The 25,493-nt window shown below is 37.2% G+C and overlaps 1 protein-coding gene across 4 annotated transcripts in view; it reads right to left on the minus strand.

Moving 5' to 3' along the window:
• The window catches only part of arfgef1 (ADP-ribosylation factor guanine nucleotide-exchange factor 1 (brefeldin A-inhibited)), a 67,643-nt gene that overhangs the window by 38,939 nt on the left and 3,211 nt on the right, over window positions 1-25,493 (minus strand). For all 4 annotated transcript variants that reach the window (XM_056248830.1, XM_056248829.1, XM_056248827.1 and 1 more), the window contains exons 2-4: window positions 10,520-10,550; window positions 3,565-3,721; window positions 3,333-3,479 (exon numbers count right to left, since the gene is read on the minus strand). In XM_056248830.1, the coding sequence (XP_056104805.1) occupies window positions 3,333-3,479; window positions 3,565-3,721; window positions 10,520-10,550 (335 nt within the window). The remainder of the gene's footprint in view (window positions 1-3,332; window positions 3,480-3,564; window positions 3,722-10,519; window positions 10,551-25,493) is intronic.

Here is a 25,493-nt window from a genome sequence, read left to right on the forward strand (position 1 = left end):
TGCACTTTTTGACAACTCTGTCCAAAATAGACGCTGATAGACGCCTGCGTGTGCTTTTAAACGCTCCCGCTCCCGTTTTTTAAAACACTTTCGTGTGCTCTCAAACGCTCACCGTGCGTAGATCATTGTAGCCAATCACAGATCATTGTAGCCAGCGCGTGAACACAGTGGCCAAACAGAGGTGTTCATGATTCTGCTCAATAGCGCTCAAACCGTCACAATTTTTTAATTTCAGTACCGACTTGGTACCGAAGTCGGTACTTTTTGACAACTCTAATCCAGTAATGAAACAAGTGAAGTATTTATGAATGAGTCATTGAATCATTTAATCATTCATTCAAATTTTAAATAGACTTTAACATGTTGTCAGAACCTTTAGTAAAAGACATGTTGTTTTGTTTAGGGACCTTTCGGTATTTATGGAAAGGGCCACCGGAGGAAAATAGGGGAGGGTCATGTCTTTTTATTCTTTGTTGAGGGGAGGGTCATCCAACTTTTTTAGTCTATAGGGGAGGGTCACCCAACTTTTGTATTCATCAAAACAGCTACATTTCAAAGTGGCTTGTTTGGTGCATATTTTTTCCATGTAGCTTTATGTAGCTCTCTCGGTCTCGGCCCCCCATCGCTATCTATGGTCTGACCCAACAAAAATCTAGTTTGGCGCTGTTTGACAGTGCGCGCGCACTTCAGTACGCGCTCAGAAAAAGTGTATTAGAACAGAACGCCAAAGTAATGTTTACCCGGCAAAGCTTTAAAGCACGAGCAAATAATGAACTTTTGGGATTGCGAATAAGTGCAGTGTCCTGTGAGTGTAACTCTACCGCTGCATGCATTAACATGTGATGTGAATGTACGTCGAGTTTTACAGTATTGGGACTGAGGCGCCAGAACTGCAGCTGATATAATGTGCGCTGTAGCACGATACTACCATATTTCAGTTTCCATTCTTATTGTGTTTCCACAACAATGTTAGTGAGCAAATCTGAAATTGCCCCCATAACAGTGGAGTGTGATGTGTTGGACATAGGGCTACCACATTTTTAAATTACTATTAGTACCTATTACGTATTTGAAGTTAACATAATAAAATATACCTACACCAAAAAAACTAGTTGAGGATAAATTCTTTAAAATTGGGCAATTCCAGCGTTATGGATGTCATATAAATTCTCAGAAAATGCATTTAATACTGAAACGCCTGTTTATATATTCATACTCCAAGGCGGGCTTAGGCCTACACGGTGCGATTTTGTTGTTGTTGCTGTTTTACGAGCTCGCAGATGATTTTTTTTCACTCGGGAGAAATCGCGTGGAAATCGGTTGTGCTCGCATGTTGCGGCTCATGTCGTGTGCTAGGAAGATACGAGCCGAGCCGAACATCTCCACCTCACGATAATTTTTAAACATGTCTAAAAAGTTCGGGAGCTGTAGGCTTGGATTCGTGAGGTGTGTGTGCGCTGTGCGGTTGAATGAGCCGATGTGTCGATCTATCTGAATTTGACCAACCAGGAGCTGAAGAAATCCACAGAAGAAAGACGAAAATGGCAGCGCCACCGCGAATTTGGACTATTGAAAGGGAAGCCTACTACTTTATTATGATTTTAGTATCATCATAATGATTAATAAATGCATGCACAATTATCAGTGAACTTGATAAATGTTGCAGATATGTTTTAATATGCACAAACACATGCCTTTCAACTTGTGTGCAAAATTCAGAATTTAATAAATGTGCAGCAATTTGTACAAATAGAGTCTGTATATGTGTTAGCCATAATAAGCGCATTTTCATATTATAATGTTTTTTTTCCATCTATGTTAATTATGAAAAGTATAGCCTACGCAATATATCGGGAGACATGGCCAGCCATGATTTTGACCACTTCATTAAGTGTTGTTTTGTAGAAAGCCTTTCTTTAAAGTGAATTTCGTTTTGTATAAATTGTATCTTAATTTTAATCAATGTTTCATCAACAAATTGTCTGGATTTAATATATAAGAAGTAAATAGTAGAAAATCATCATGACACGGAGGCGCCTGCGTGTGAACTGGACTCTTGTCAAATAAATTAGGCTAACCGAAACATCATAATAGGCTGTAGTAGGCTACTTGCCTCACAGATCTGATAAATATATAGAAAGCTTGACATGTCTACTTTTTAACAGAACAATTCAAAACGAAAGAAAACAGACAGACTGCTCTCTGCTTATGTAATCCGAAATGTGCATTTCTCTCTGGCGCTTTCACTATTGCGAAGATCGCGAGTCAGCATCGTCACCTTTATATTTGCAACCGACACTGACAAAGACTTGTTTATTAATAAACAATTAAAATGTCCCCTTGCTATATTATTCATAATCGTTACTTTTGCTGGTTCTTTGTGGCAGCTTTAAGATACTGTATTGGCAGCGCCCTTACATTTTACATGAATGCGTCACCACTGCGTCAGCCCCGAAAACATGATTTTTTTTTCCAAATCAAAAATTGTGATACGAACCGAATTGTAGGTTTGGTGTATCATTACAGCAAGATGAGAAAGCAGAAGTTTAGTCGTTTATCATGGAATGGCTATCTGAACATCTATGCCAAGCGCAAACCAGAAAAGTAGCCTAATCAATAAATTATCGGGGAGGGTCATGCCTTTTTTCACAATCATTTTGGAGGGTCATATAAAAAATTATTGCTGGCGAAGGGAGGGTCAAGTCTTTTTTGACTACAGATCTCAAATCTCCTCCGGTGGCCCCTTAAATAAATAACGAACAGTCCCTTAGTTGTCTGTTGTCTGAGTCGTGGGAGAATCTGAATCTCTGTTTGAAACAAAACAATTGCAATTCTCAATTTATCCAGAATCGTGCAGCTCTACAACATACTTAAATATAAAAGACATGCTTATTTGCTCTAAATTCTAGTTTATTTTTATGTTTTGATCCTTTGTATTTCAATCATTTACTTTCTGCTGAAACTTTCCTGTTTTTCTGTATAATTGTAATGTTCACCTTAGGATGAGATGTGAAATGTGAAAGTGTTCTAGTGCACTGGTTGCAGTATTTGTATTTTCATCATACTACTTCTGGTTAATTTTATAATAAAATATTTTTATTTAAAAAATGTATCAATTATTATTCTACAATAATACATTTTTAATAATTATCTTACTAAAGCTACTTCCTATATACCTTCTAGATGTACAATATTGATTTTTCTGTATGAACATCACCCAAATTCCCTACAGCTAGCATTGTTTCCCTGAGCATTTCTGAATTTAAAAAAACCAAAACATGACATTATTTGCTCCACATGTTTATGAGCAATCACCCATAAAAATATTTGACCTTTATAATTTGTAACTGGACGCCTTCATCCGTCTGTGGTCCTTGGAAACAGCCACATATAGTCTCTATGATCCTGTCGATGAGCTTTTTTCCTGGGGTTGTGTTGTCTGGAGCGCTCCCCGTCAGGTGACCATATGCTATGAGTTTCTGAAAAATCATGAACACAGCGTATGAGATGAAACATCCCCGTCATAAGAAGCATCCTGTCATGAGTTTGTTGTAAGGCGCTGACCTGTAAACAGTCTAGAGAGGTGATGACGATGCGCGGACATTTGGACTGACAGGCCAACTCAAACGGCAGGAAGTATTTATCTGCTTCAATGAAGTTGGTCTTGGATTTGATTGGCGGCAGAGTACTGGAACTTGACTTGTTGTCCCCAGCCGGTGGGCTACAAAACAAAAATAAAGACGTTAATCAGTTTAACTGAACGGGGGCTGACAATCACTTTAACCAAATTAACTACGTGATATGCTGATATTGCAATTAATTGCACATCAATGTTAGCTGACAAAAGCTCTCAAGTTAAGATCATTTAAGATACTACATTGTATTATGGCAGGTACTGTATAGACTGCAAACTCTCGCTTTATGTCCAGCCACTGAATCAACTTGAGCATTGGAGCTGGAGAGGCTCCAGGCTAAGCTGGGACTGCTGTGTTTTAGCTAGGACGGAGCATTACGATTTCCTTCAGCAAGATGAGTTGATGAGAGCAGTGGGACACGTGGAGGAGGATGGGGAGATAAAAAGAATGGAGTTGAGTAGAGAGACAGCGAGTGATGAAGAGTAAAATGGAGCACTAAAGGGACATGATAGAGAGAGTGACAGAGAGCAAAGGAGTGGAAGGGATGCATTTGCATGCTATGTGTACTATGTGGCATACGAGATTAGAGTGTTTTGCATGGTTGATTATGGCTGCATCCAACATGTCATTTATTACAACAAAACTCTGTTGTGAGTATGTATCTTTAATTACAAGTGGTCATATAACTCTTAAAATAGACTGAAATAGACTGATTTAAGTTTCACAAACTTAAAAATTATAAATAACAGAAAAGAGTTCAGGATCGGATATAACCCAAAAATAATTTGTGGTTTAGAAAGTCAGTTGTGAACTCTGTAACGAATTTGAATGATTCACTGACTAAGTGAGTCTAATTAAAACCACTAACTCACAAACAAGTTCAGGGCTCTTTTACGGATCTTTTTGACTCATTAAAAAGAACTGGGGCTGGATTTGCAAGATAATAACTTTTTAGGCTGTTCTTAAGACAAAACTTAGGGGGAAAACCCCCAACTTGTCTTAAATCCAGACAAGTTAGATGTTTAATTAATTTATTGGGTTGTTACAAATATTAAGCACTAAAACACTAGCTACATATAATACATATAAATACTACTAGGGATCAGTGAGTTTTCGGCAAGAACCGCCATAAATTCAGATGATAACAAAAAATATTGATCTCCTTTCTTGCAGTATGTAGATTTTTGTAAATCTGGCCCCTGGTTCTTAAGAATCATTTATTCATGAGTCACATTTATTTCAAATTTGCAGCTTGTTTCATACGCAAAACGGACAGATAGTACAAAAATGATGTCTATGTCATATACAAACTCGACTGGTGCTGAACCATTCTGATTCAAACACAGGAATCATCAGTCTGAATCCGTCACTGCGAAAACAAAATGTTATAGGAAAAAGAAAAAAGTTGTGGCGCAAAAAAAATAAAGGTTCGAAACGGAGGTTTTGTAGCGATAACATAGGAGAACCGTTTTGAAAACTTTGAACATTTGAATAATTGTAAGAAACTTTTGTGGAATGGAAAGTTTCCCATGAATGTTTGAACAGTTGTGGGGCACAATTTACTTCCTAGTATTTTTTCCCAATACTAAGGAAGTTTGGTTAATGACATTCTTCAAAATATTTTATTTTGTGTTCAGCAGAAGACTAGCCTGGTTAAAACCAGACCATTCTCAGTTGTAACTGAGTTATGGTCTGGCAAAGCGTCATAGACAAATCATTTCCAGAGGGGCGTCACCAACGGACGTCGCGGATAGACCTAAAACCAATCAGAGCGATGAAGGAGATGACGTATGCAGAGCGGCGGAGAAACATCTCCGAGTGTTGTTCTTTGCTCGGTTTTTAACAAAAAGGAAACGTTCAAATCACTTAAAACAGACGCGATAGCTGATTCGAACGAGTGATGTTCGACGGCGGCATCCATCTTTGTAATGTAGGCTACAAAATCTGCTTCAAAATCCCAGCGCTGTCGTCATCGTGTAAAGCCCGCCCCAACGTTTCTGATTGGTGCCTCGATTTCGACGGATTGGAAATGGGCTTGAATGAGCTAAATTTGAATGAGCAAATCTAAATTTGCCGGAAGTTGTCTGGGTTTTCCCAGGCTAGCAGAAGACAGAAATTCATACAGGTTTGGAACAACTTGAGGGTGAGTAAATGATGACAGAACTTTCGTTTTTGGGTGAACTATCCCTTTAAAGGTTCTTCATGGAACCAATGATGCCAATAAAGAACCTTTATTTTTAAGAGTGTACTATATCCCAAACTACTACCTAACTCAAAAGTACAGGCATTCCCATTATCCGCGCTGTGTTGCTGTGGCTATGAGGTCGTAGTTAGCATAGCCCAACTCAGGCTGAGTCAGCGGGAGGCTGCTACAGTATAATAAACCTCTTCCCATTGGCTCAGCTCTATTCCCCTCCTCTCCTCTCTTCACTTCTCTTTCATTCAATCTCATTAATCTGTCTGTGGAGGGATTAGCCAGCTCATATTTATAATTGACATAAATTGAGCTGTAGCCAGGCTACAAGGGAAAAGACTAGAGTTCCACCGGGTCCAGAGATTACCTCACACATCTCTCATTTAGCCTGTTTCTTTCTCTGCCCTTACTGAAACAAACCCTCTAGAGGATTCTTATTGCTATAGAGTTAAACCAAGTTGGTAATCAGGCTGAGCACAAATAGCCTGTAAGCATTGTGCAGCGATGAGTCTTCTGGGGAAGAGAGAATCATCTAACGCTTTTTTAAATTATAACAAGTTAAGATCTTATGAGAGCATTTGTGGCATACTGATTTCCCCAGAAAATATTTTTGTAAAATTTGTAAAAATCGTAATGCATTTAACAAAGGAAGACTATGAGGTAAGAGAAAAATCTGAATTTTCCAGCTCATACTTTTTACTGTTGAATGATGCATGGTGATTGTATTGTATTATTATTGTATGTAGCTTATAAGTTAATATGTAAAAGTCTAACAGTGTGTATTTAAAGGGTTTGTTCACCCAAAAATGTATTACTCAATTATAGCAACTTTCAAAAGTTCATAAAGAGATGGTAAAACTAATTCATATGACTTGAGCGGTTTAGTCCAAATTTTTTAAAAGACACAATCACTTCATATGAGGAACAGATTTAATTTCGGCTTTTATTCACATAAACATTAATCAACTCACACATCAGTTATGTTAAACGGAAGCTCATGTTCGCTTGATGTGCGAGAACCAATGAGATTCATTCTGGTGTGTTACACAGCACGTTTGAGCTTCTGCAAGAATCAATTAGGGTTATTTATCTTATATTACGCAGCACGTTTGAGCTTCCGGAAGAAATGTGACAGAATTTTCATTTTTGGGTAACTAACACTTTAAATGTTTATTCTTTAACTTTCAAAGCCTTGAATTTCAGGGGCCAGAGAAATTTATTTTCTGTGGTAATCGACATTATGCCACAGATGCAGTCGATGGAGCTTAACCTGCATTGAACCGTAATGTTCCTGATAAATATCACGAAAAGCAAGAATTTGAAATTGTCTAAATCTTAAATGTCCCAAAAAATAAAACCTGCTGAATGACACTGTATTGAACAAAATCGACAAATGTGTGCTGACATTGTACTCAGCAAAAATAAATAAATGTTTCTTAAGCAGTGAGCACCAAATCAGCCTATTAGAATGATTTCTGAAGGCGACACTAAAGACAAGGGTTGGGTATCACTGGAATTTTAGCAACTGATTCCGATTCTGCTTATCAATTCCGATTTTAATTCCAGTAAGGTAAAAAAAACATTTCAAACATATTTATTATGTGTCTTTTGGCAAAACGTTTCGTCGCAACTAATTTCCATGAAAAAAAAAACCCAGCAGCCTAAAGAACACTAACATTTTACTATGGTTTTAACAAAAATACCACAGAAAAAAAACAACTGGAATAACTAATAAAAATTTCAAACATGATTAAAGAATTGGGTTCTCTTTCGCGTCTTCTTGCGATTGAAACGTTTTTTAAATCACATTAAAACGCGCTCACAGAATCGATAAGTGATAACAGTTTTAATTTGATCCGATTCCTGACCTTAAATTTCCGATTCAGAAGTAATGGCTGCTAAAAACAATTATTATGAATTGTAATATTTCAAAATATAATATAATATATATATATATATATATATAAATATATATATATATATGTGTGTGTGTGTGTGTGTGTGTGTGTGTGTGTGTGTGTGTGTGTGTGTGTGTGTGTGTGTGTGTGTGTGTGTGTGTGTGTGTGTGTGTGTGTGTGTGTGTAACACATTTTGGAATAATAATAATAATATATTATTAGGGCCGGGACTCGATTAAAAAAATTAATCTAATTAATTAGAGGCTTTGTAATTAATTAATCGAAATTAATCGCATTTTAATCGCATAAATATTTGACCTGAGAACTGTGAGAAGTAATTTTTTTAACATGGATTTTTAGTATACCATTGAATAATGACTGCATACATAAGCTTAAGCAACAAAATATTGTTTTTTTTTGTTCAACCAAGTCCAGCAGACCAGGGCAATTTTTGCCATTAAGTGTTGCAATAGCATATTGCTACACACTACACTAATAGCAATAGCGAATTCCTTGTTGCATAGCTTGCACACAACCATGCTCTTATCGACGCTTCCATCCGTTCGTTTTTTGTAACAACATTTCCCATCCACCGGCCAACCAAAGCGATCTCGTCAGCTTCATCGTCATGAACGCTAGTTGGTGCGCCAGTATAATCGGTCCGCCGAAACTCATCCAGTGAGAAACGTTCCGCGGTGCAAAAATAAGTGCGATTAAAAATAATTTTTTTGTGTAATTAATTAACGCGTTAAAGTGTGTAATTAATTAATCTTAATTAACGCGTTAAAGTCCCGGCCCTATATATTATGTATATATAATAATATATACATACATACACTCACCTAAAGCATTATTAGGAACACCATACTAATACTGTGTTTGACCCCCTTTCGCCTTCAGAACTGCCTTAATTCTACGTGGCATTGATTCAACAAGGTTCTGAAAGCATTCTTTAGAAATGTTGGCCCATATTGATAGGATAGCATCTTGCAGTTGATGGAGATTTGTGGGATGCACATCCAGGGCACGAAGCTCCCGTTCCACCACATCCCAAAGATGCTCTATTGGGTTGAGATCTGGTGACTGTGGGGGCCATTTTAGTACAGTGAACTCATTGTCATGTTCAAGAAACCAATTTGAAATGATTCGAGCTTTGTGACATGGTGCATTATCCTGCTGGAAGTAGCCATCAGAGGATGGGTACATGGTGGCCATAAAGGGATGGACATGGTCAGAAACAATGCTCAGGTAAGCCGTGGCATTTAAACGATGCCCAATTGGCACTAAGGGGCCTAAAGTGTGCCAAGAAAACATCCCCCACACCATTACACCACCACCACCAGCCTGCACAGTGGTAACAAGGCATGATGGATCCATGTTCTCATTCTGTTTACGCCAAATTCTGACTCTACCATCTGAATGTCTCAACAGAAATCGAGACTCATCAGACCAGGCAACATTTTTCCATTCTTCAACTGTCCAATTTTGGTGAGCTCTTGCAAATTGTAGCCTCTTTTTCCTATTTGTAGTGGAGATGAGTGGTACCCGGTGGGGTCTTCTGCTGTTGTAGCCCATCCGCCTCAAGGTTGTGCGTGTTGTGGCTTCACAAATGCTTTTCTGCATACCTCGGTTATAACAAGTGGTTATTTCAGTCAAAGTTGCTCTTCTATCAGCTTGAATCAGTCGGCCCATTCTCCTTTGACCTCTAGCATCAACAAGGCATTTTCGCCCACAGGACTGCCGCATACTGGATGTTTTTCCCTTTTCACACCATTCTTTGTAAACCCTAGAAATGGTTGTGCGTGAAAATCCCAGTAACTGAGCAGATTGTGAAATACTCAGACCGGCCCGTCTGGCACCAACAACCATGCCACGCTCAAAATTGCTTAAATCACCTTTCTTTCCCATTCTGACACTCCGTTTGGAGTTCAGGAGATTGTCTTGACCAGGACCACACCCCTAAATGCATTGAAGCAACTGCCATGTGATTGGTTGATTAGATAATTGCATTAATGAGAAATTGAACAGGTGTTCCTAATAATCCTTTAGGTGAGTGTATATATTCAAATATTAATATGATTAAATATAAACTTTTAATTAATTATTCAAAAACACTTTGAATCAGTACAAATAACACAATGAATCCATCAGTTCGGTTATTAAACCAACCAAAGATTCATTTATATGCACAAAAGAGTTTTGCTGTGATAAATGGTATTTTAAAAAAATAATAATAATAGTACTAAAAATAGAACCACTGTTTGGAAGGAGTGAGTCCTTGCTTCAAAACAGAAATCCGTAAGCAACAAAGGGGAGAAATACCAAAAGACAAGGACATGGAAGTGAAAGTAAAACAGATGGGGTGAAACAGGTGAGCTGTGAAGGAATGGATGTAGAGGGTGAATGCATGCTGTCCGTCCTAAGATCTGTCTGAGATCAAGGGCTGAGGGAGGTGAGGTACGACCTCAGAACGGGGTACCCTGGCCCTGCAGAGAGCCCTGAGCACAGTACGTCTCATTCCTGTTTCCTAGTCACACAGCAAGGTCTCCAAGCACACTGCAACAACACAGGCTGCGAGGGGGTGGTTTTCACTGGCGCTGAGCACACACTCACAAATCACAATGAGGGCAGGGCAGCAGCCAAAACACAAAGGGGCCGCGCGTGTGGTTACTCTCTGGAAAATGTCAACCTTGCATTACAAGCATTGAACCTGACAACAATGAAGGAAGATTTGAAACAAACACGCGTTCAATATCTCAACAGCTGGGGTGTGGCATAAGATATCGACTTACCTTAATTTCTCAGATTCCGCCTTGATTTCCTCTGCAAAAGAAAAAAAGAAAACAGTCACAGGAGTGTAGTAAACAATGAATAAATAAATAAACAAACTAGCACCCCATAGGGACACTTGAATTGAAATCAGCTATAAATACACAGACTTAATCAGACGGTTAACTTGTTTACGGTCTACTGCCAGGGAAACACAAGAGTTTGAAGTTCAATATAGCATTATGCAAATATTATGCGTGGTCTTAAAAATAATAATTAAATAAAAATATAAAGAATAATACATTATTTTATATAATTATATATATTTTTTTCTGAAAATGTTACAATATAATTGTTTTAAATCTGACATTCCTTGAGTTTATTTGTTATTTAAATGTAATATTTAATCCATCTATCCATCTATCTAATATCTATCTATCTATCTAATATCCATCCATCCATCTATACTATTATTGGTGGTTGAAGGCATAATAAAATCAACTAAAAAATGTAATAATCCAAGACGCAAGGGCTCAATCATTGACACCAAACACAAATACAGCTCCATCATTTACATGACTACCAAAACATCCTTCTGTCGAGAGCCATTTTCACTGCTAACACTAAAGAATTGAATTACGTGTGGACCCTTTAACACCTCTTCCTCTGAAACCAGTCATAAACTGCATCAGAAATGCATTCAGAGTGTTGCAAAAATGTACAAAACGAGAGGCCCAGAGTCAGAGGTTCTCCCTGCTAACTTCTGAAAGGTTCAACATTACACAAATTAGGCATTAAATCAGTTTAAACACCTGGATTCATTAGCGTACAAGCACTTTGCGCCGTCAGTCGTGGAAACTCACAGGTCAGAAAATCTGACTACTTCAATCTGTGCTGGTGTCTAGAAAGTAGTTTGGATTGAATATGTTTATTTTGAACAAGCGCCTCTGGTCTCAGCAAGCAGCTGCAGTCATGAATGACTAAGTGCTCGGCACGGGAACAATGTAATACTGTAGAAAGAGCACTCTCCTTCCTCCTCTCGGCAGTAAACAATGACGAGTATAGCAGCATAATGACATCTACACGCTCTGCTGACAGACAGCCCTCCAACACACTAAACTGCCTACGAACATGGACAGAATATTGAGCGCTGGTGTCTGCTTACACTCCGATCATTCTCCATCACTCTGCATGTGTTTCCAAAAATATAAGGGTATACAGTAGCTGGAAGTAACCATACTGCAATATTAGCTATATTTAGCATTTTATATTAATTTAGCAGTAGTGGTCTAATTAAACTTTGAAAGCAAAGAGCTAACATCAGTAACTTTTCCCAATTTATACACTGCCAGGTTCAAAATCGAGATGGCTCACATTGGACTACTAGTTGAAGTTTGTCCAACTTTCAGCATTTTTAAGCATTGCTTATTTCAGGGTTACTTTTGCAGGGTCTTAAAATGACCAAGGTCCCAAAATTGATCTTGCTAGGGGTTTTCGGATGTGCTTCCTTGAGAACATTTTTATTTCCTTATGTGCTTTTTAAAGGCCCAAAAAAATGGATACAATAGCTGTAGGCAGTGGCACAAATTATGTCAATATATGAAGAGTTCAGATGCAAAAGCCTCTAAGTGCCATCTGAAATTTTCTTCTAGAATGTCATTTAAGTGAAATTACTGAACTTATATATACGAGCTTGATAAAAATGATCAAAATTTCAGATGGCACACTTAGAGGCTTTTGCATCTGAACTCTTTATATGTTCTTCCCCTCTCATCTCCACCTTCTCCCTTTCTTTTTCTCCTTTGTCTCCTTATCTTGCCCTGTATCTCTTTCCTTCCCAAAGCTGAGCTTTGATTGATACATGTTCGTCAGTGTCAGTGAAGAAAGTATAGGGTCGGTCAACTGATATTTATCTTTTATAAATCATTTTCTTAGACAATTAAGTGAATTTACTGAAGGCTATACTAGGAAAGCTAGGTAAATAGGTTTATTAAAGGGGTCCTTCTAAGCTTTTTCACTTTATCAACTTTAGTTATTGTGTAATATTGCCGTTTGAGCATAAAAAAGATCTGCAAGTTTACAAAGCTCAAAGTCCACTCCAAAGGGAGACAGTGTTTCCCATACATTGATTTATTTGTGTCCGCCACGCCACAATATCAACATTGACCGCCACAAATTTGATTTCAGTGTAGACTGTGGCGGCCCGAAAATATATTTAAACTCATAACAACATAAAATGTCTTTCATTTTGCGTTTTGCACAACTGTTATCAAACAAACTAAAATCAAAAGTATAAAAAGGCACTGAATATGGGTTGGAGCTCTTAATTTTGAACTCTCAAAGTGCACCAGATTGATCAATTTAACTTAACGTGCAAAATGTTTTGTTAAGCTACATCTTATTTTGAATTTTATGACCGTTTACTGAACATAAAGCCCCAAATCAAACTTTAATTTGATTGGTCATCTCAAATTTTTTTACATTGACGAGCAGTGTTATACAGCTGAGGGAGCTCAGATGAGAAGGTCAGTTATCCTGGCGTTGTGCAATATTCATGCGGCACCAAAGTAGAGCAATTATGCTATTATTTCACAACTTTTATTATATACACTGCGGAAAAAACCTCAATGGTGGGTATGGGCCTAAAAGGTTGTATATGAGCTTGGTTTACTGTGTAGTTTAGGTCTCTGACTGGATTGATTAAACTAAAGTAGCTGTAGTCAATGGGTTCGCCGCAGTGCAGGATGTAGATCGTTTAATCAGTTTTAGTGGTAGACTGTCCCTGGTAAAACATGGAAACCATAGCAACATGATAATTTCGCAGAGAGTCACAACATGTAATGTGTTACCTGAAATTTCAAACACCCTTGGTCTAAATTTATCCGTTCAATCTATTGCATTAGGTCCATTCAATGCACTTATTTTTCTAATCATTAGAGAAAGCAGTGAACTGACCTTGAGAAAGGCTTTGGGCTCGAGCAAACAAATCAAGGGAAACAAATCATAACCTCCACGTCACAGCTGAATTGTAAAGGAAGCCTTACAGAAAAGCATCCCATCTAGAGGTCCCACCGAAATTCAAGGCTTTTTGGCTTTGCAGCAAAAGTACGAACTGCTTTATGTACATCATTTTAATTATGTAATCAAATAATTATATTCATCACATTTCAGAAATGTATTGTATTGTGACATTGAATATACGGGAATGCGGTCACTCATTATGCATTAATTAAACTGTATAGCCTAAATACAATTTTTATAAATCTTGTGCGTCATTGAATAAGCAGGAATTTACCATAATCCACATTTTTAAATTTTGATACTACAAATACCAAAGTCTTGATAGTTTGGCAGTCTCTTATGTTTACCAATTTATTTGATCAAAAATACAGTAAAAGCAGTAACATTATTGTTACAATTTAAAATAACTGGCTTCTATTTTAATACATTTCAAAAAGTTATGTATTCCTGTGATGATAAAGCTGAATTTTAAGCATCATTACTCCAGTGTCACATGATCCTTCAGAAATCATTATACTATGCTGATTTGCTGCTCAAGAAACATTTCATATTACCGTATTTATCATCAATGTTGAAAACCTTGTTTTCATTTGATAGTGGAATACAAATAATAAAATTAATATTTTATTGTGAACAGTGATGCATTTTTTTTCAGGATACTTTGATGAATACAGCATTTATCTGAAACAGAAATATTTTGTAACATTTTAAAAGTCTTTACTGTCACTTATGATCAATTTAATCCACCAGAATAAAAGTATTAATTTCTTTCCAAATTAAAAAATCTTACTGACCCCAAACTGAATGGTAGTGCATATATTCATACAGTAAATAATGAGACCAACTGCATAGAACTTAACACTGTCCTACTGTATTTTACATTTATGCCTATTCAACACAGGCACTACTATCATGCATTTGATGATCATTATTAAATGTTCGATAATGGACTAAAAATAAGTAAACAGGAATTCAACTTGCAGCCATGCCTGCTTCTTAATCATTAGGCTACAAACATCCTATACATCTTTAAAATCTGATGAGTAGCACAAAACACAGCCTTACTGTACGCCATACTGGTGCATTCAAACAGTTGGCACCATTATGTTCTTGAAACGCTGCCAGCGCCCACGCTTTCTGAGCCGACAGTTGGGACAACATATTATGACACTGCATAATTAAGTTTCTTTCGGTTACAATCAGCTTTAAAGGACTTATGAAATCTGACTGTGCCACACAGCACTCACAATTTCCCAAAAAAAGTGTGATAAATAAATAAACCTTCTGTTAACTCCATATAGTTCATAAAGATCTTGAGGATTTCAATGCAGATTCTGTACCCCTGTCGACTTTAGCAGGTCCTCCAGACCTTCTGTGAATCCCTGGACTGGGACACATGGCATTCCACATAGCCATGGGAAAATAAATAGACTCAAGCAGGCCTACTGTATTCAGTTGCCAAAGAATGAGAACGAGAGCGTGTAACACAACAGACAATAAGATTGCGCTGAATGTCATATATTGGGATGTGTAAAACTACATATCTTCAAAATTAACTAGTCCCTTGAATGACTAGTCAACTAATTAGTCTCACATGATTGAAAAAAGTGTGAGATGTGACAAAATGGCTAAAGACATCTCTTTGGATGTGCATGGCTAGTAGTGGTGCTTAAAAAAAAAAAAAAAACCAAATTACCTTTTTCTCATGGTCACATTCAGGTGTAAAACATCTGTGAGAGAATGTTACAGGAACAATTGTGATATACGATAAAATAAACACTCAACCAGTATGAATTATGCATTAGCTTTGCGATAATTGTGCTTGAAGGACAAACTAATTTTTAAAATTTTTGTCAAACTATGATGCTACTATCACCTAAACTACACAGAGCTGTGATTCACTCCAGTCCAAGCAATGACACTAGCATAATGAATCTAAACCAAACCTGTAACAAAATAATTGATGTATCAGGGCTCTAGGATGACTGCGTTCGTGGGTGATTACCAAGTGATTGAGTCGCTGATGGTACGATTACAATCTCCTAGGGGAAAAACATTACTGTTTTATCCAAATAAATGAGAAATAAAACACTGAAAAACTAAAACCAATCATTTTATGAAAAATACATATTCAATTTAAGATTTGATAAAAATTACATTTAACAGTGTTATCCAATAAGTGATCATTAAATGATGGCAAAGGTAATCTAAATATAAAAATAGAGGAAATGAGCATGAAGAATTAAATATTTAACATCCTATAAACATGGCTTGACAGTATATTTGGCAGCGGGTATATTATGCTGCTGTCACTTTAAGCCCTGACGCACGGATCCATTATAATATTAAAATGATTTGGAACAGAAAACGATAGGCCTCAAACTCACATCGCCAACTTGTGCATCAAGGCTCAACTTGTTGGGGCACGTGTGTCAAGTGTCAACCGTTAGGCTATGGATCTAACATTAAAGAGCATATTGCAGGTTAAAAAAAAAATCTAAATTAATATATGACCTTGTATGAAAATACCATATGAAAATGTAATGCAGGATTTAAATTTTTTAAAACGACACAAGGGCACAAATTTAGTAGATAAAGTGAGTGTTTCTTTGACTGCTCGTAAAAACCGTTTTTTTTCCAACATCGCGTCATTTTACGTCACCAGAGGGAGGGAGCCTCAGCAGCGCAGATAGGTTTGTATTCAGTATGAGCGGGTACATTTGCTTTTTTATACTCAGAATGACAATTTGGAATGTAAAGAACAACATATTATACAGTTATTTGTTTTATTAGGAAAATACCATATACATAAAAAGAATTGGGCTTTTTTTCACATTTTATAAATGACTTCACATTATATGTACATCTTTTGGAACAAACTAAAAACAAAAAAGCAATGAAAACATGTAATGCTTTGAAAGCACTGGATTTTATGTAAAACTTTTTTTGTATTTTTTATTTCCTGGCAGCTAATGTTAATGTGATATTGTGAATATGTAAAACCTCTTGTTCTTGTGGCATCGAATTAAAAAATAAGTCGGTAAGAGCGGTCGTGAATCCGTGTTTTCGGTAGTTTTTGTATTTTAATTTATCATCGTCATGGTAAATTATTGTGTTTGTGGAGGTTGCAAAAACTCCGGCCTGTCAGGACATCGTCCACAGGTTTCCTAACAAGAAAAGGGACGGTGCTGTCGTGCCTGTGTGCGGTTTGTGCAGCTGTAGAGACAGGATTTCTCTTCTGCATCGGCTTCGAAAAACGCGATCGTGTGTAGCGTACACCAGATCGGAGGAACAAAAACGTGTAGGCCTATATCAGGAATAAAAATATCAATCTGTCTCTCGATGAGAAATCGCTAAGTTATATCACGTAACAGTCTGGACGGATATTAATGAGCATGACATACGCGCCTGATCAAAGCTTATAGTTTATTCTGTTATTGATAAATTCCAATACTCCTAGATGACCAATAATAGCTTTGCTATTAACTGATATACAATGGTAATAATCTGTACAACATTGTGAGCACAATGTATATCGTTAGCGAACGTGTATAGGCTATATCTATGTTAGCAGTGGTCTCTCACCACGACACCTGCCGTGGCGGCGTTTCAAATAGGCCTACCTATGGCATTCCCCTCTGTGCATGTAGAACAACGACATTACCGAACGATATATAGGCCTACACCTCACATTTGACCAAACAGAATGAACGATGCACTATTAACTCTATTACACTATTAATTAAAACTCACAGTGAACAGCATTAAATATAAAAACACATATGCCTTACCTTTTTGTTGCAGTGCAGTTTTTATTGCAGTGGTATAATGTTTTGCCGACAGCATACAGTCCTCATTTTTTTATTGCTGCTTCCATTCTCCTGATTGCTATTATTTCATTTCTTCGTTAAAAAAACATCCAGGGAAGATTGAATAGGCCTGTTCTTTTAATGTTTACTCAGTATCTGACAGCTATAGGCTAATCAAAAATACGCGCGATTAAGTGATGCAATAAACTGCGGCTGCGCACACTCACTCCACACAAGTTTTTTAATAATAATACTTTTGCAATAATGTGTGTCTCCTCTGACCGTTGTTCTATCTAACATTAATCCTGGCCTGTCCCTGCTCTCTCGGCAGCATAGCAGGCGCATAATTGTAAGGCTGTCGTCCGTGGTCTCTGTCATACGAGTAAGTCCGAAATGTCATTGCGATCCATTGTTTTCCTGTTGTTTGAATGGTTTGAATCGACCGCTCTCCCGCCCGTTACGTCACGCCCGTCACGCCCATTTTCAGATGCGGAAGTAAAATTCTCTCACAAAAACGACTCCAGAAGCCAATGTAAGGTATTTATAAGTATATTTTAAAGAAAATGTAATTACTACATTGTTTTTCTATACATTGACTCGTTGGGTCCTCTAACCTGCAATATGCCCTTTAAAGGAAATCTTTGCTTAAACAGAAAACAGAAACTGAGCGACAGACTGTTTGGTCAGGAATGTTGGGCTTGTGTTGGATTCATATTTGCCAAACAAATTGTCAAAAGAAGTCCTTGTTCTACCTGAGAAAATAGGCTATCAGCTCCGGAGGTGTCAGTCGCAACTCTAATAAAGCAGACATAGCTTTACTTTCACTCATGGTGCAAATGGTGGGCTGAAAGCATGCCGTGACATGTCACACCGTACAGCTAAACCATGGGGAGCTTCATTTGGCAGGACAGCAGAAAGTCCCAAACGTTGACAGTCTCTCTCCTTCACACTGGCAATAATTGCAGTGGAGCCCTGTAATTGCATATATCTATTTTGCTCTCAATCTCGATTGCAAAAGTCAAACATGTGTACTTCCTTAATGGTATCCTGCTTTGGTGTTTTAGACAACAGCATGGTGGGAATGAGATGACTGCTCTGAGACACCCTCACCTGGGCAAACAACTCTCTGAGATAATAAAGTCTCCAGCTGCCGGGAGAGGTTTGTTCCATCAATTAAGCAAAAAGCAGAAAGGATGGTGTTGTGTTTTGCAGTACACACACACTGCAGCTCCATCGCTGGGGAAAGATAAACAGTAGGGGTCCTTCGGGAGTTCTCCAGTACACCATGTGATCAACACCAAGGCAACACATGCACACTAACGCAACAACTGCAGTCTACAAGACAAATCAATCAGAAGCCGTTTGTATAGCCAGAGGGTGTGTGAATGAAGACCAAGAAGACACCGTAAGTTGGGGTCCCATTGAAGCGTTGTTCTCCTCCTCTTTCATTCTTTCTCGAGTGGAATCATTCCGGATTCCAAGCAGAGCTTCTTTCACAAGATGTCTGGGACTTTCATGTCCCTCTGGCTCTTAGAAAACTTTGCCTACTTGATCTCCCCAGTTAAAGAGCAGGGTAGATTTTACACATTCACAGATACTGTTCTGAAAGACAGAGGCTTGTCGGGACTGATCCTTACCTAGTTTTTGTGCCAGATTAGGAGCACAAATAGTAAGTCATAAATGTGTTTAAAAAGAGGTGACATTTACCAAAACCAAGCTTCCCAACCAACCCCAAATCCCATTCTCAACGGTGACTGCTGATACCTGAGAGCGGTAATGTTATTTTTCCTTCACTCCTACACATGGATTACCATTTCAAAGCACACACATTCAAGCCGCGATGGCACACTTGACAACCAGAGAAAATATTTCAACGAACTCCTGCCTTACAAACCTAGTATTTTTGTTGTATCCCCCTGGTTAGGATTGGGAAGCTTCTGTGCATGGAGACATGGCAGAGAAGTTTAGGAATCAGAATGCACTACTTATTGGCTGGTCGGCATTTACAACACCTGAATGTGTTGCAGAACTAACAGCATGGCAAATTGCAGGGCTTTGTGTTTGTTTGTTCAGCATGTGACCTTGTAAAATTAATATTTTTTTAAAACTTTAAAATTATCATTAATTAAAAACCTTTAAAGTATCTGTACCTTATCTAGTCTAACAGATTAGGCAATCAAAAAGGATGGATGGGAACAAGAAGGTGAATTTTAAGGTAACAGTATGCTCTTTAGGGCCAAGTAAGGTTCATTTTTAGGTGAGGTTTTGTGTGAACACAACCATGTAGACAAACTTGTTTTTGTTGAGTGATTCTGCACCTTAAAATAGGGCCTGAATCTAAATCGATCCAGTAACAAGCCTGAAGAATTTCTCACCTGGGCTGTACTCCACCTGTCAGTAAAGGTGTAAGTATTAACCGTAAAAGGTACTGGGCCTGCTAAATGGAATGCCTGAGAACTATTCGAGTGTGAGCATTTAAAGATTAGATCGACTTTGTCACTAGAATAACGCTGTTTAAACATGAAACATACGCTAGTACATGAATGAATGTCGTTATTAAATATCAGTCTTTCTCCAGTATGCCTATTGGACTGCATTCTTACAATGCATTGCCATTTATGTCTGCGTATTGTAGCCAAAACGCTATGGTTTTAAAAATAAACAGCTAGTTAACCAGCCATGGTTTCTGAGATAAAGAGAGAAAAAAAAGCACTGTGAATGTGGTTTCTGCTTCCAAACCAATGATATTGGTCACTTGAACCTGACTGAAAAAATTTTTAGAAGGCATATACTCACATAAGACCAGGTAGCCTTAGAGACCTTAAACTGTTTAATTTGGCACTGGTTCCTTGATGATAGTGTCATGAAGGCCTTCTGTCAGTATATGGATGGTAAACTACATCAGAGACAAATTTGCATAATGTATCTATTTAGCCCACAGTTGAAGTATCAAGCATCTGCCAGCCAAACACACACAAATCATCTCTCACAGATATAAACAAACTCTTCCAAGAGCCCCAATGGAAGGGGAGGCAGTATGCTCCTTTCACCCGCAGAGATAAACACCCGGCTCAGGTCCTCTGTGCTTGAGGAGGGAGCACTGACCCATTGACAGTTGCATTGTATAGGAGAAAGAGAAAATACCCAGCTGTAATTAAATTTAAGCTCTGCACAGGAAATGCTAAGGGAGGTTGTCCGGACAACGCAACATGTGGGGCGTGAGGGTAGACCTGGTGTAGCCCTGCCAACTAATCACACCAACACTGACAACAAGTGCATGCGTGTGTGTGTAACCACATGGATTCATTCCACAGGTTAACCAGCCATGGTTTCTGAGGCAAAAAGAGCACTGTGAATGTGGTTTCTGCTCCAAAACAATGAAATTCATTCACCGAACACATTTTTAGGAGGAGTTTAGATAAGATGCGCTCCTGAATTTGCAACATTTAAAATGATGATTGAGACAGAAATCGAATTTTCAAATTCACCATTTATTGTTATTGGCAACAACATGTAAATAATTAACAATAGTGATACAATATAGTAACAATATACAATAAATAGAAACAATATTTCAGGCATCCAAAACCAAGTCTGAACTATTTGAATGGGGAAATCCTAAAATCTCAAAAACTGCTTGCCGAGCTCACAACTGAGTAACATATTTCAAATCAAAATCAGCAACCAAATCTGACATGAACTGTCTTATAAATTGTCACCTATGCCATTTCAGTTTTACAGAGCTAAGTGATTTTCAGCATGCCCAGGAGCCGCCATCATTGGGGAACATTAACAGCGCGACAAATCTACGTATTCCACGCAAATCGGCTGTTTTAAAATGCTGATTCATCCAGAGTAGAAATATGTCAAATTTGTTCAGCAGAAATATTAAGAGGCCGCTTGCTGCTGACAAAATTTACTTATCACTTGAATTCACTTTTCAAATGAATCGATTTATTACCCGAGTACACGACACCCTGAACACGAACAGTAAGTTCAATTACCCAATTATCTAAACTGAATTAACAAAACTTTATGAAAACTTTCATTTTGGTTTCCGTGTTTTGGCTAATTACCAGGTTATCGTGTTGGCCAGAATTGTCATGATCCTACACTCAAAACACATCAATTCTTTTCTTTCTACAAAACGAGATTTGTTACAGTGGCATTTTGGGTGGTACCTTGCAATCTGAGGCCGTCTATCCGTCACAAAAGCCAACAATTAAAAACTCAAGTCATCAAAAGGACCAAAAAGCACATCCTTACTCTAGGGTGATATCTTAACCTAGAGTGACCATAACTACCTACTCCTCAATGTAACTGCAGAATGATCTCAAACACACTAAAAGATTCTGGACAGAAATAGGGGGTCAAATAGTATTGTCTCTCATTAGCTTGAGGCAGAAATATGATTAATTCAGCACCTGTCAGAGGCTGAATGAGATACTGCTACTGAAAGATGATGCATTATTTACAAAGCCCAGTAATGAAACAAAGTCTCTGGTAAGAGATCTAAAAGACGCTGAACTTTCATCCCAAAACCTGATCTTTTATATAAACGGCCAATTTCATTTGAATGCACTGCATCAACCAGGGCTTTTATGGGTGGAGTTAGGGCTGGGTAAAAAATATCGATTTCTTGATTTGAATCGATTCTCATTTTTATAAACTGATATTGATTCTTAAATCTTAAGAATCAATCTTTTAGTCTATCCTGTTTTCAGTTAATGAATTAATGGAACATTGTAGCCCATCCAATAAATCACAATAATAAGCTTTGTGACTTTTGATATGAAACAAAGTCTCCTATTTTAAACTATCCATTTTATCATGAAATTCGAACAATAACAATAATACCATTTTGGTGCTCTTTAATGTGGCATGAAAGATCGTGTGACCATAACGCCTCAGTGACGCGGCAGCAAAACCACTGGAAAGCAAGCCTGCAACCTTTAGCCAAAAAAGCGTAACGGCTAATGCTAACGCTGCGGCGGTATGCAGGGAAGGAGACAATAGGCAGTTTTTTTTAATGGATGTCAATGGAGAAGAGGCTTCACTCTACTGAATAAACTGCTTTTGTGAGGAAAAAAGCATAATTTAATTAATCGACTGCCAGTCCGCTAATCCGCAACATGTTTTACGCTAAACTACTTTTGTTGGGAACTATGTAGATTTTACTATGATAAGGTTATTTCATAAGAAAAGGCAGAGAAGGGAATTTCGCGACAGGCAAGACTCATTTACGGCATTACCGTAGTATATTGTCTAAAAAAAGTTTAAAATACAGATGTTTTCTTTTTTGGCTTTCAGATTTTACCAGTTATGATAAGACTTGAATTGTAATGACTATTATAACTGCATGTATGCATATGATGCTGATATTATGCATTTAACGAAGAGAAAATTAATCATTTAATTTATAAATATTGTGTTGTTTAATGAAAATAAAAAAGTTTTCTTTCTATCACTGCCAGGTTAGACTTGTATTGTAATGATTTATGACTGATGTCTATATGCCTAATGATGATGATATAGCCTAAGGCTTTTTAACGAATGAAGGTAAAAAAATACATGTAATTCTAATTAATTAAATATGTATTAAATTACAATTAAGTTTTTAGTGTAATATTAAATGTAGGTTTTATGCACCCTGCAGTGAACTTTGCAGCTAATAGAGATATTCACACTCCTTTTTCCACAGTAAAGCACATTCCACAAACAATGCAGTCCTCGTACTGAACGTTTACTAGCGAATAGCGATAGCACAAAATATAGAACATTACTTCATTACAAGAAACGAATTAAAGTAAACTGTAACTGACTGTCATAAAACTTGAATAGCGGACAGACACTGACTTCACTGCCATTACACAATAGGCTGAGGCCAAGTTAGCCATTACGCTTACCCCAATGTTAAAACCCCAGACCCTCTCATCTCCCCAATTAAGACAATCTCTGGCGGAAGCGCGGAGCGCACGTGAAATGATCATCTCTCCCTCTTTACTACTAGTTTCAGCAGTATAAACATGAATGAACATCAGAAGGTATGTTAAAAGATACAGTACAACTTACAGAAGTCCGAATCATGTCTCATGTAATTGATCAATCAGCGTTTCAACCGCGGAAAGATGTCAATAAAACAGCTTGTAAACTGTATATCATGTAATGTTACATTTACATCAAAATAGCCATTCAGTGACCATAAACTCATTAGTCAGCTAGAAAAATTAACTCTAGAGAGGAGTTAGCAAATATATGCATTATATTACATATTCATTATATATTTTTGAATTTTCTTCAATATTTAATGTAGAAAATTTGCCATGTACTGTACCTGATATTTATTCAAAATAATCTGTCGAATTTAATCATAATTGAACCGAATCTTAAGCTTCAATCAAAATAGAATCGCGTTGTGAAATTTGTGTCAATCCCCAGCCTTTGGTTAATTATGGCACAGGTTTCAGGAACGAGAAGAACGATGTACTCTAGAAGAGTCTTCAACCTGTTAAGATAGCATCTTAATAACAGAAATGCTTTATATCTTTTAAGCCTTTCCAGACATCTGTGCACAGATGCACCCGCCATCTTAACAGTAAACCCAGGGCCACAAAAATTTCATTCATTCACCTCTTTCACCATGTGTCCACAAAGCAACAATACTCACCAGCAGAGCCAGCCCTCGCGCATTAAATTCCACCTTCTTTATTAAGCGAATGCACACGCAATGTGCGGTCATGTGTCCTCCTACAGCACTAAAAAGTTCAAAAGAACAATCTAAGAAAAATAATTCATCCATGTTCTTTAAAGGAACCAAAAGGATAAAAATCTGAGGGCATTAGTGGGGAGAAACAGACAGGAGCATAAAACATACCAAAAATCCACAAGAACACAGTGTGGCAGCTTGTTTAATGCATTACCCTTAGTCTTAAATGTGTATAGGCTATTATGCTTCTAAAAGCAACTCAGAAAACAAAAAGGCTTTGTTCTGGGCTCTGAACTTCATTTTAACAAGTTTGCTCTTTGTTTTGGGCCATTAAGAAACTTTTTATGATGAATAGAGCAGGTGCCGAAAGGACTCCAAACTGCATGAAGTGTTAGAAGGCGTGAGCAATATACGGTCAGTCTGAAAGCTAAATAATAAATGTGGCCACCTGATCCAACTATAATACTCTCAGTTTCTTCACAGGTCTCTTGAAAACAATGCGAGTACATAGAATATTCAAAGTCTACTGAATCACAATCAGCCTATTTGTGATAGTACAGGCTTTAAAAGTAGTGGCTGAGCCTGTTGCAAAGAGATTCAGTTGAGATTCTGTTCAAAAATAATATTTTAGTAGCAAAATCGCATTAATGCGTCACCATTCGGATTTATGTTTATGTTTATTTGTTATTTTGCTAATACACTGGAGGGGTCAAAAATGGTCTTTGGTGGTGGCGGACGAACACGGCCATCCACACACATACACACACACATATATATATATATATATATATATATATATATATATATATATATATATATATATATATATATATATATATAATAGTTTTTTATTTTTCTGTTTTATTTAGCATTTTATTTAAAGTTGTAGAAACAATTGGTGTCTTTTAAATATGTCTAGTTTCTGTTAATTTTTACTTTAGTTTTAGTTAAACTAAATGAAAATAAGAAATGTTTCCTTGGCAACTAAAATAAGTATTTTATTTCAATTAAAGTTAATTAATTGTATTTTAAGTAACGAAAACTTTGTTTTATATATATAGTTTTAGTTTTAGTTGACTATAATAATTCTGATCAGAACAGTAATATGTTTTAAAAGATAATAAAATAAAAACCTGGGAAATAATAGCCTAATGATTCTCGCATTGAAATTGAAACTATTTTACAACACAACCATGTATTTACGCTAGCTTACATTCCTGACAAAAAGTAGTCTGCAAGATAATTTTTATTTGCACGGGAGCTTGGCAGTTGTTAATTTTGGGCCCTGCAGGAAGCAAAAGAGTTTTAGTGTCGTCTCCATTACGCATTAATGAAATCCTTAATGCACCAAGCGAATCCAAAAAATCTGAACGAAATCATGTGTTAATGACGCCAGATCCACATCAGACAAGAGTTCAATCTAAGCCCATCAAAATATTCAAGACCTAAATCTGTATGACA

Source organism: Rhinichthys klamathensis, unplaced genomic scaffold (genome assembly GCF_029890125.1).
Source record: "Rhinichthys klamathensis goyatoka isolate OS25496 unplaced genomic scaffold, OSU_Roscu_1.1 h1tg000059l_1, whole genome shotgun sequence".
NCBI lineage: Eukaryota > Metazoa > Chordata > Actinopteri > Cypriniformes > Leuciscidae > Rhinichthys > Rhinichthys klamathensis.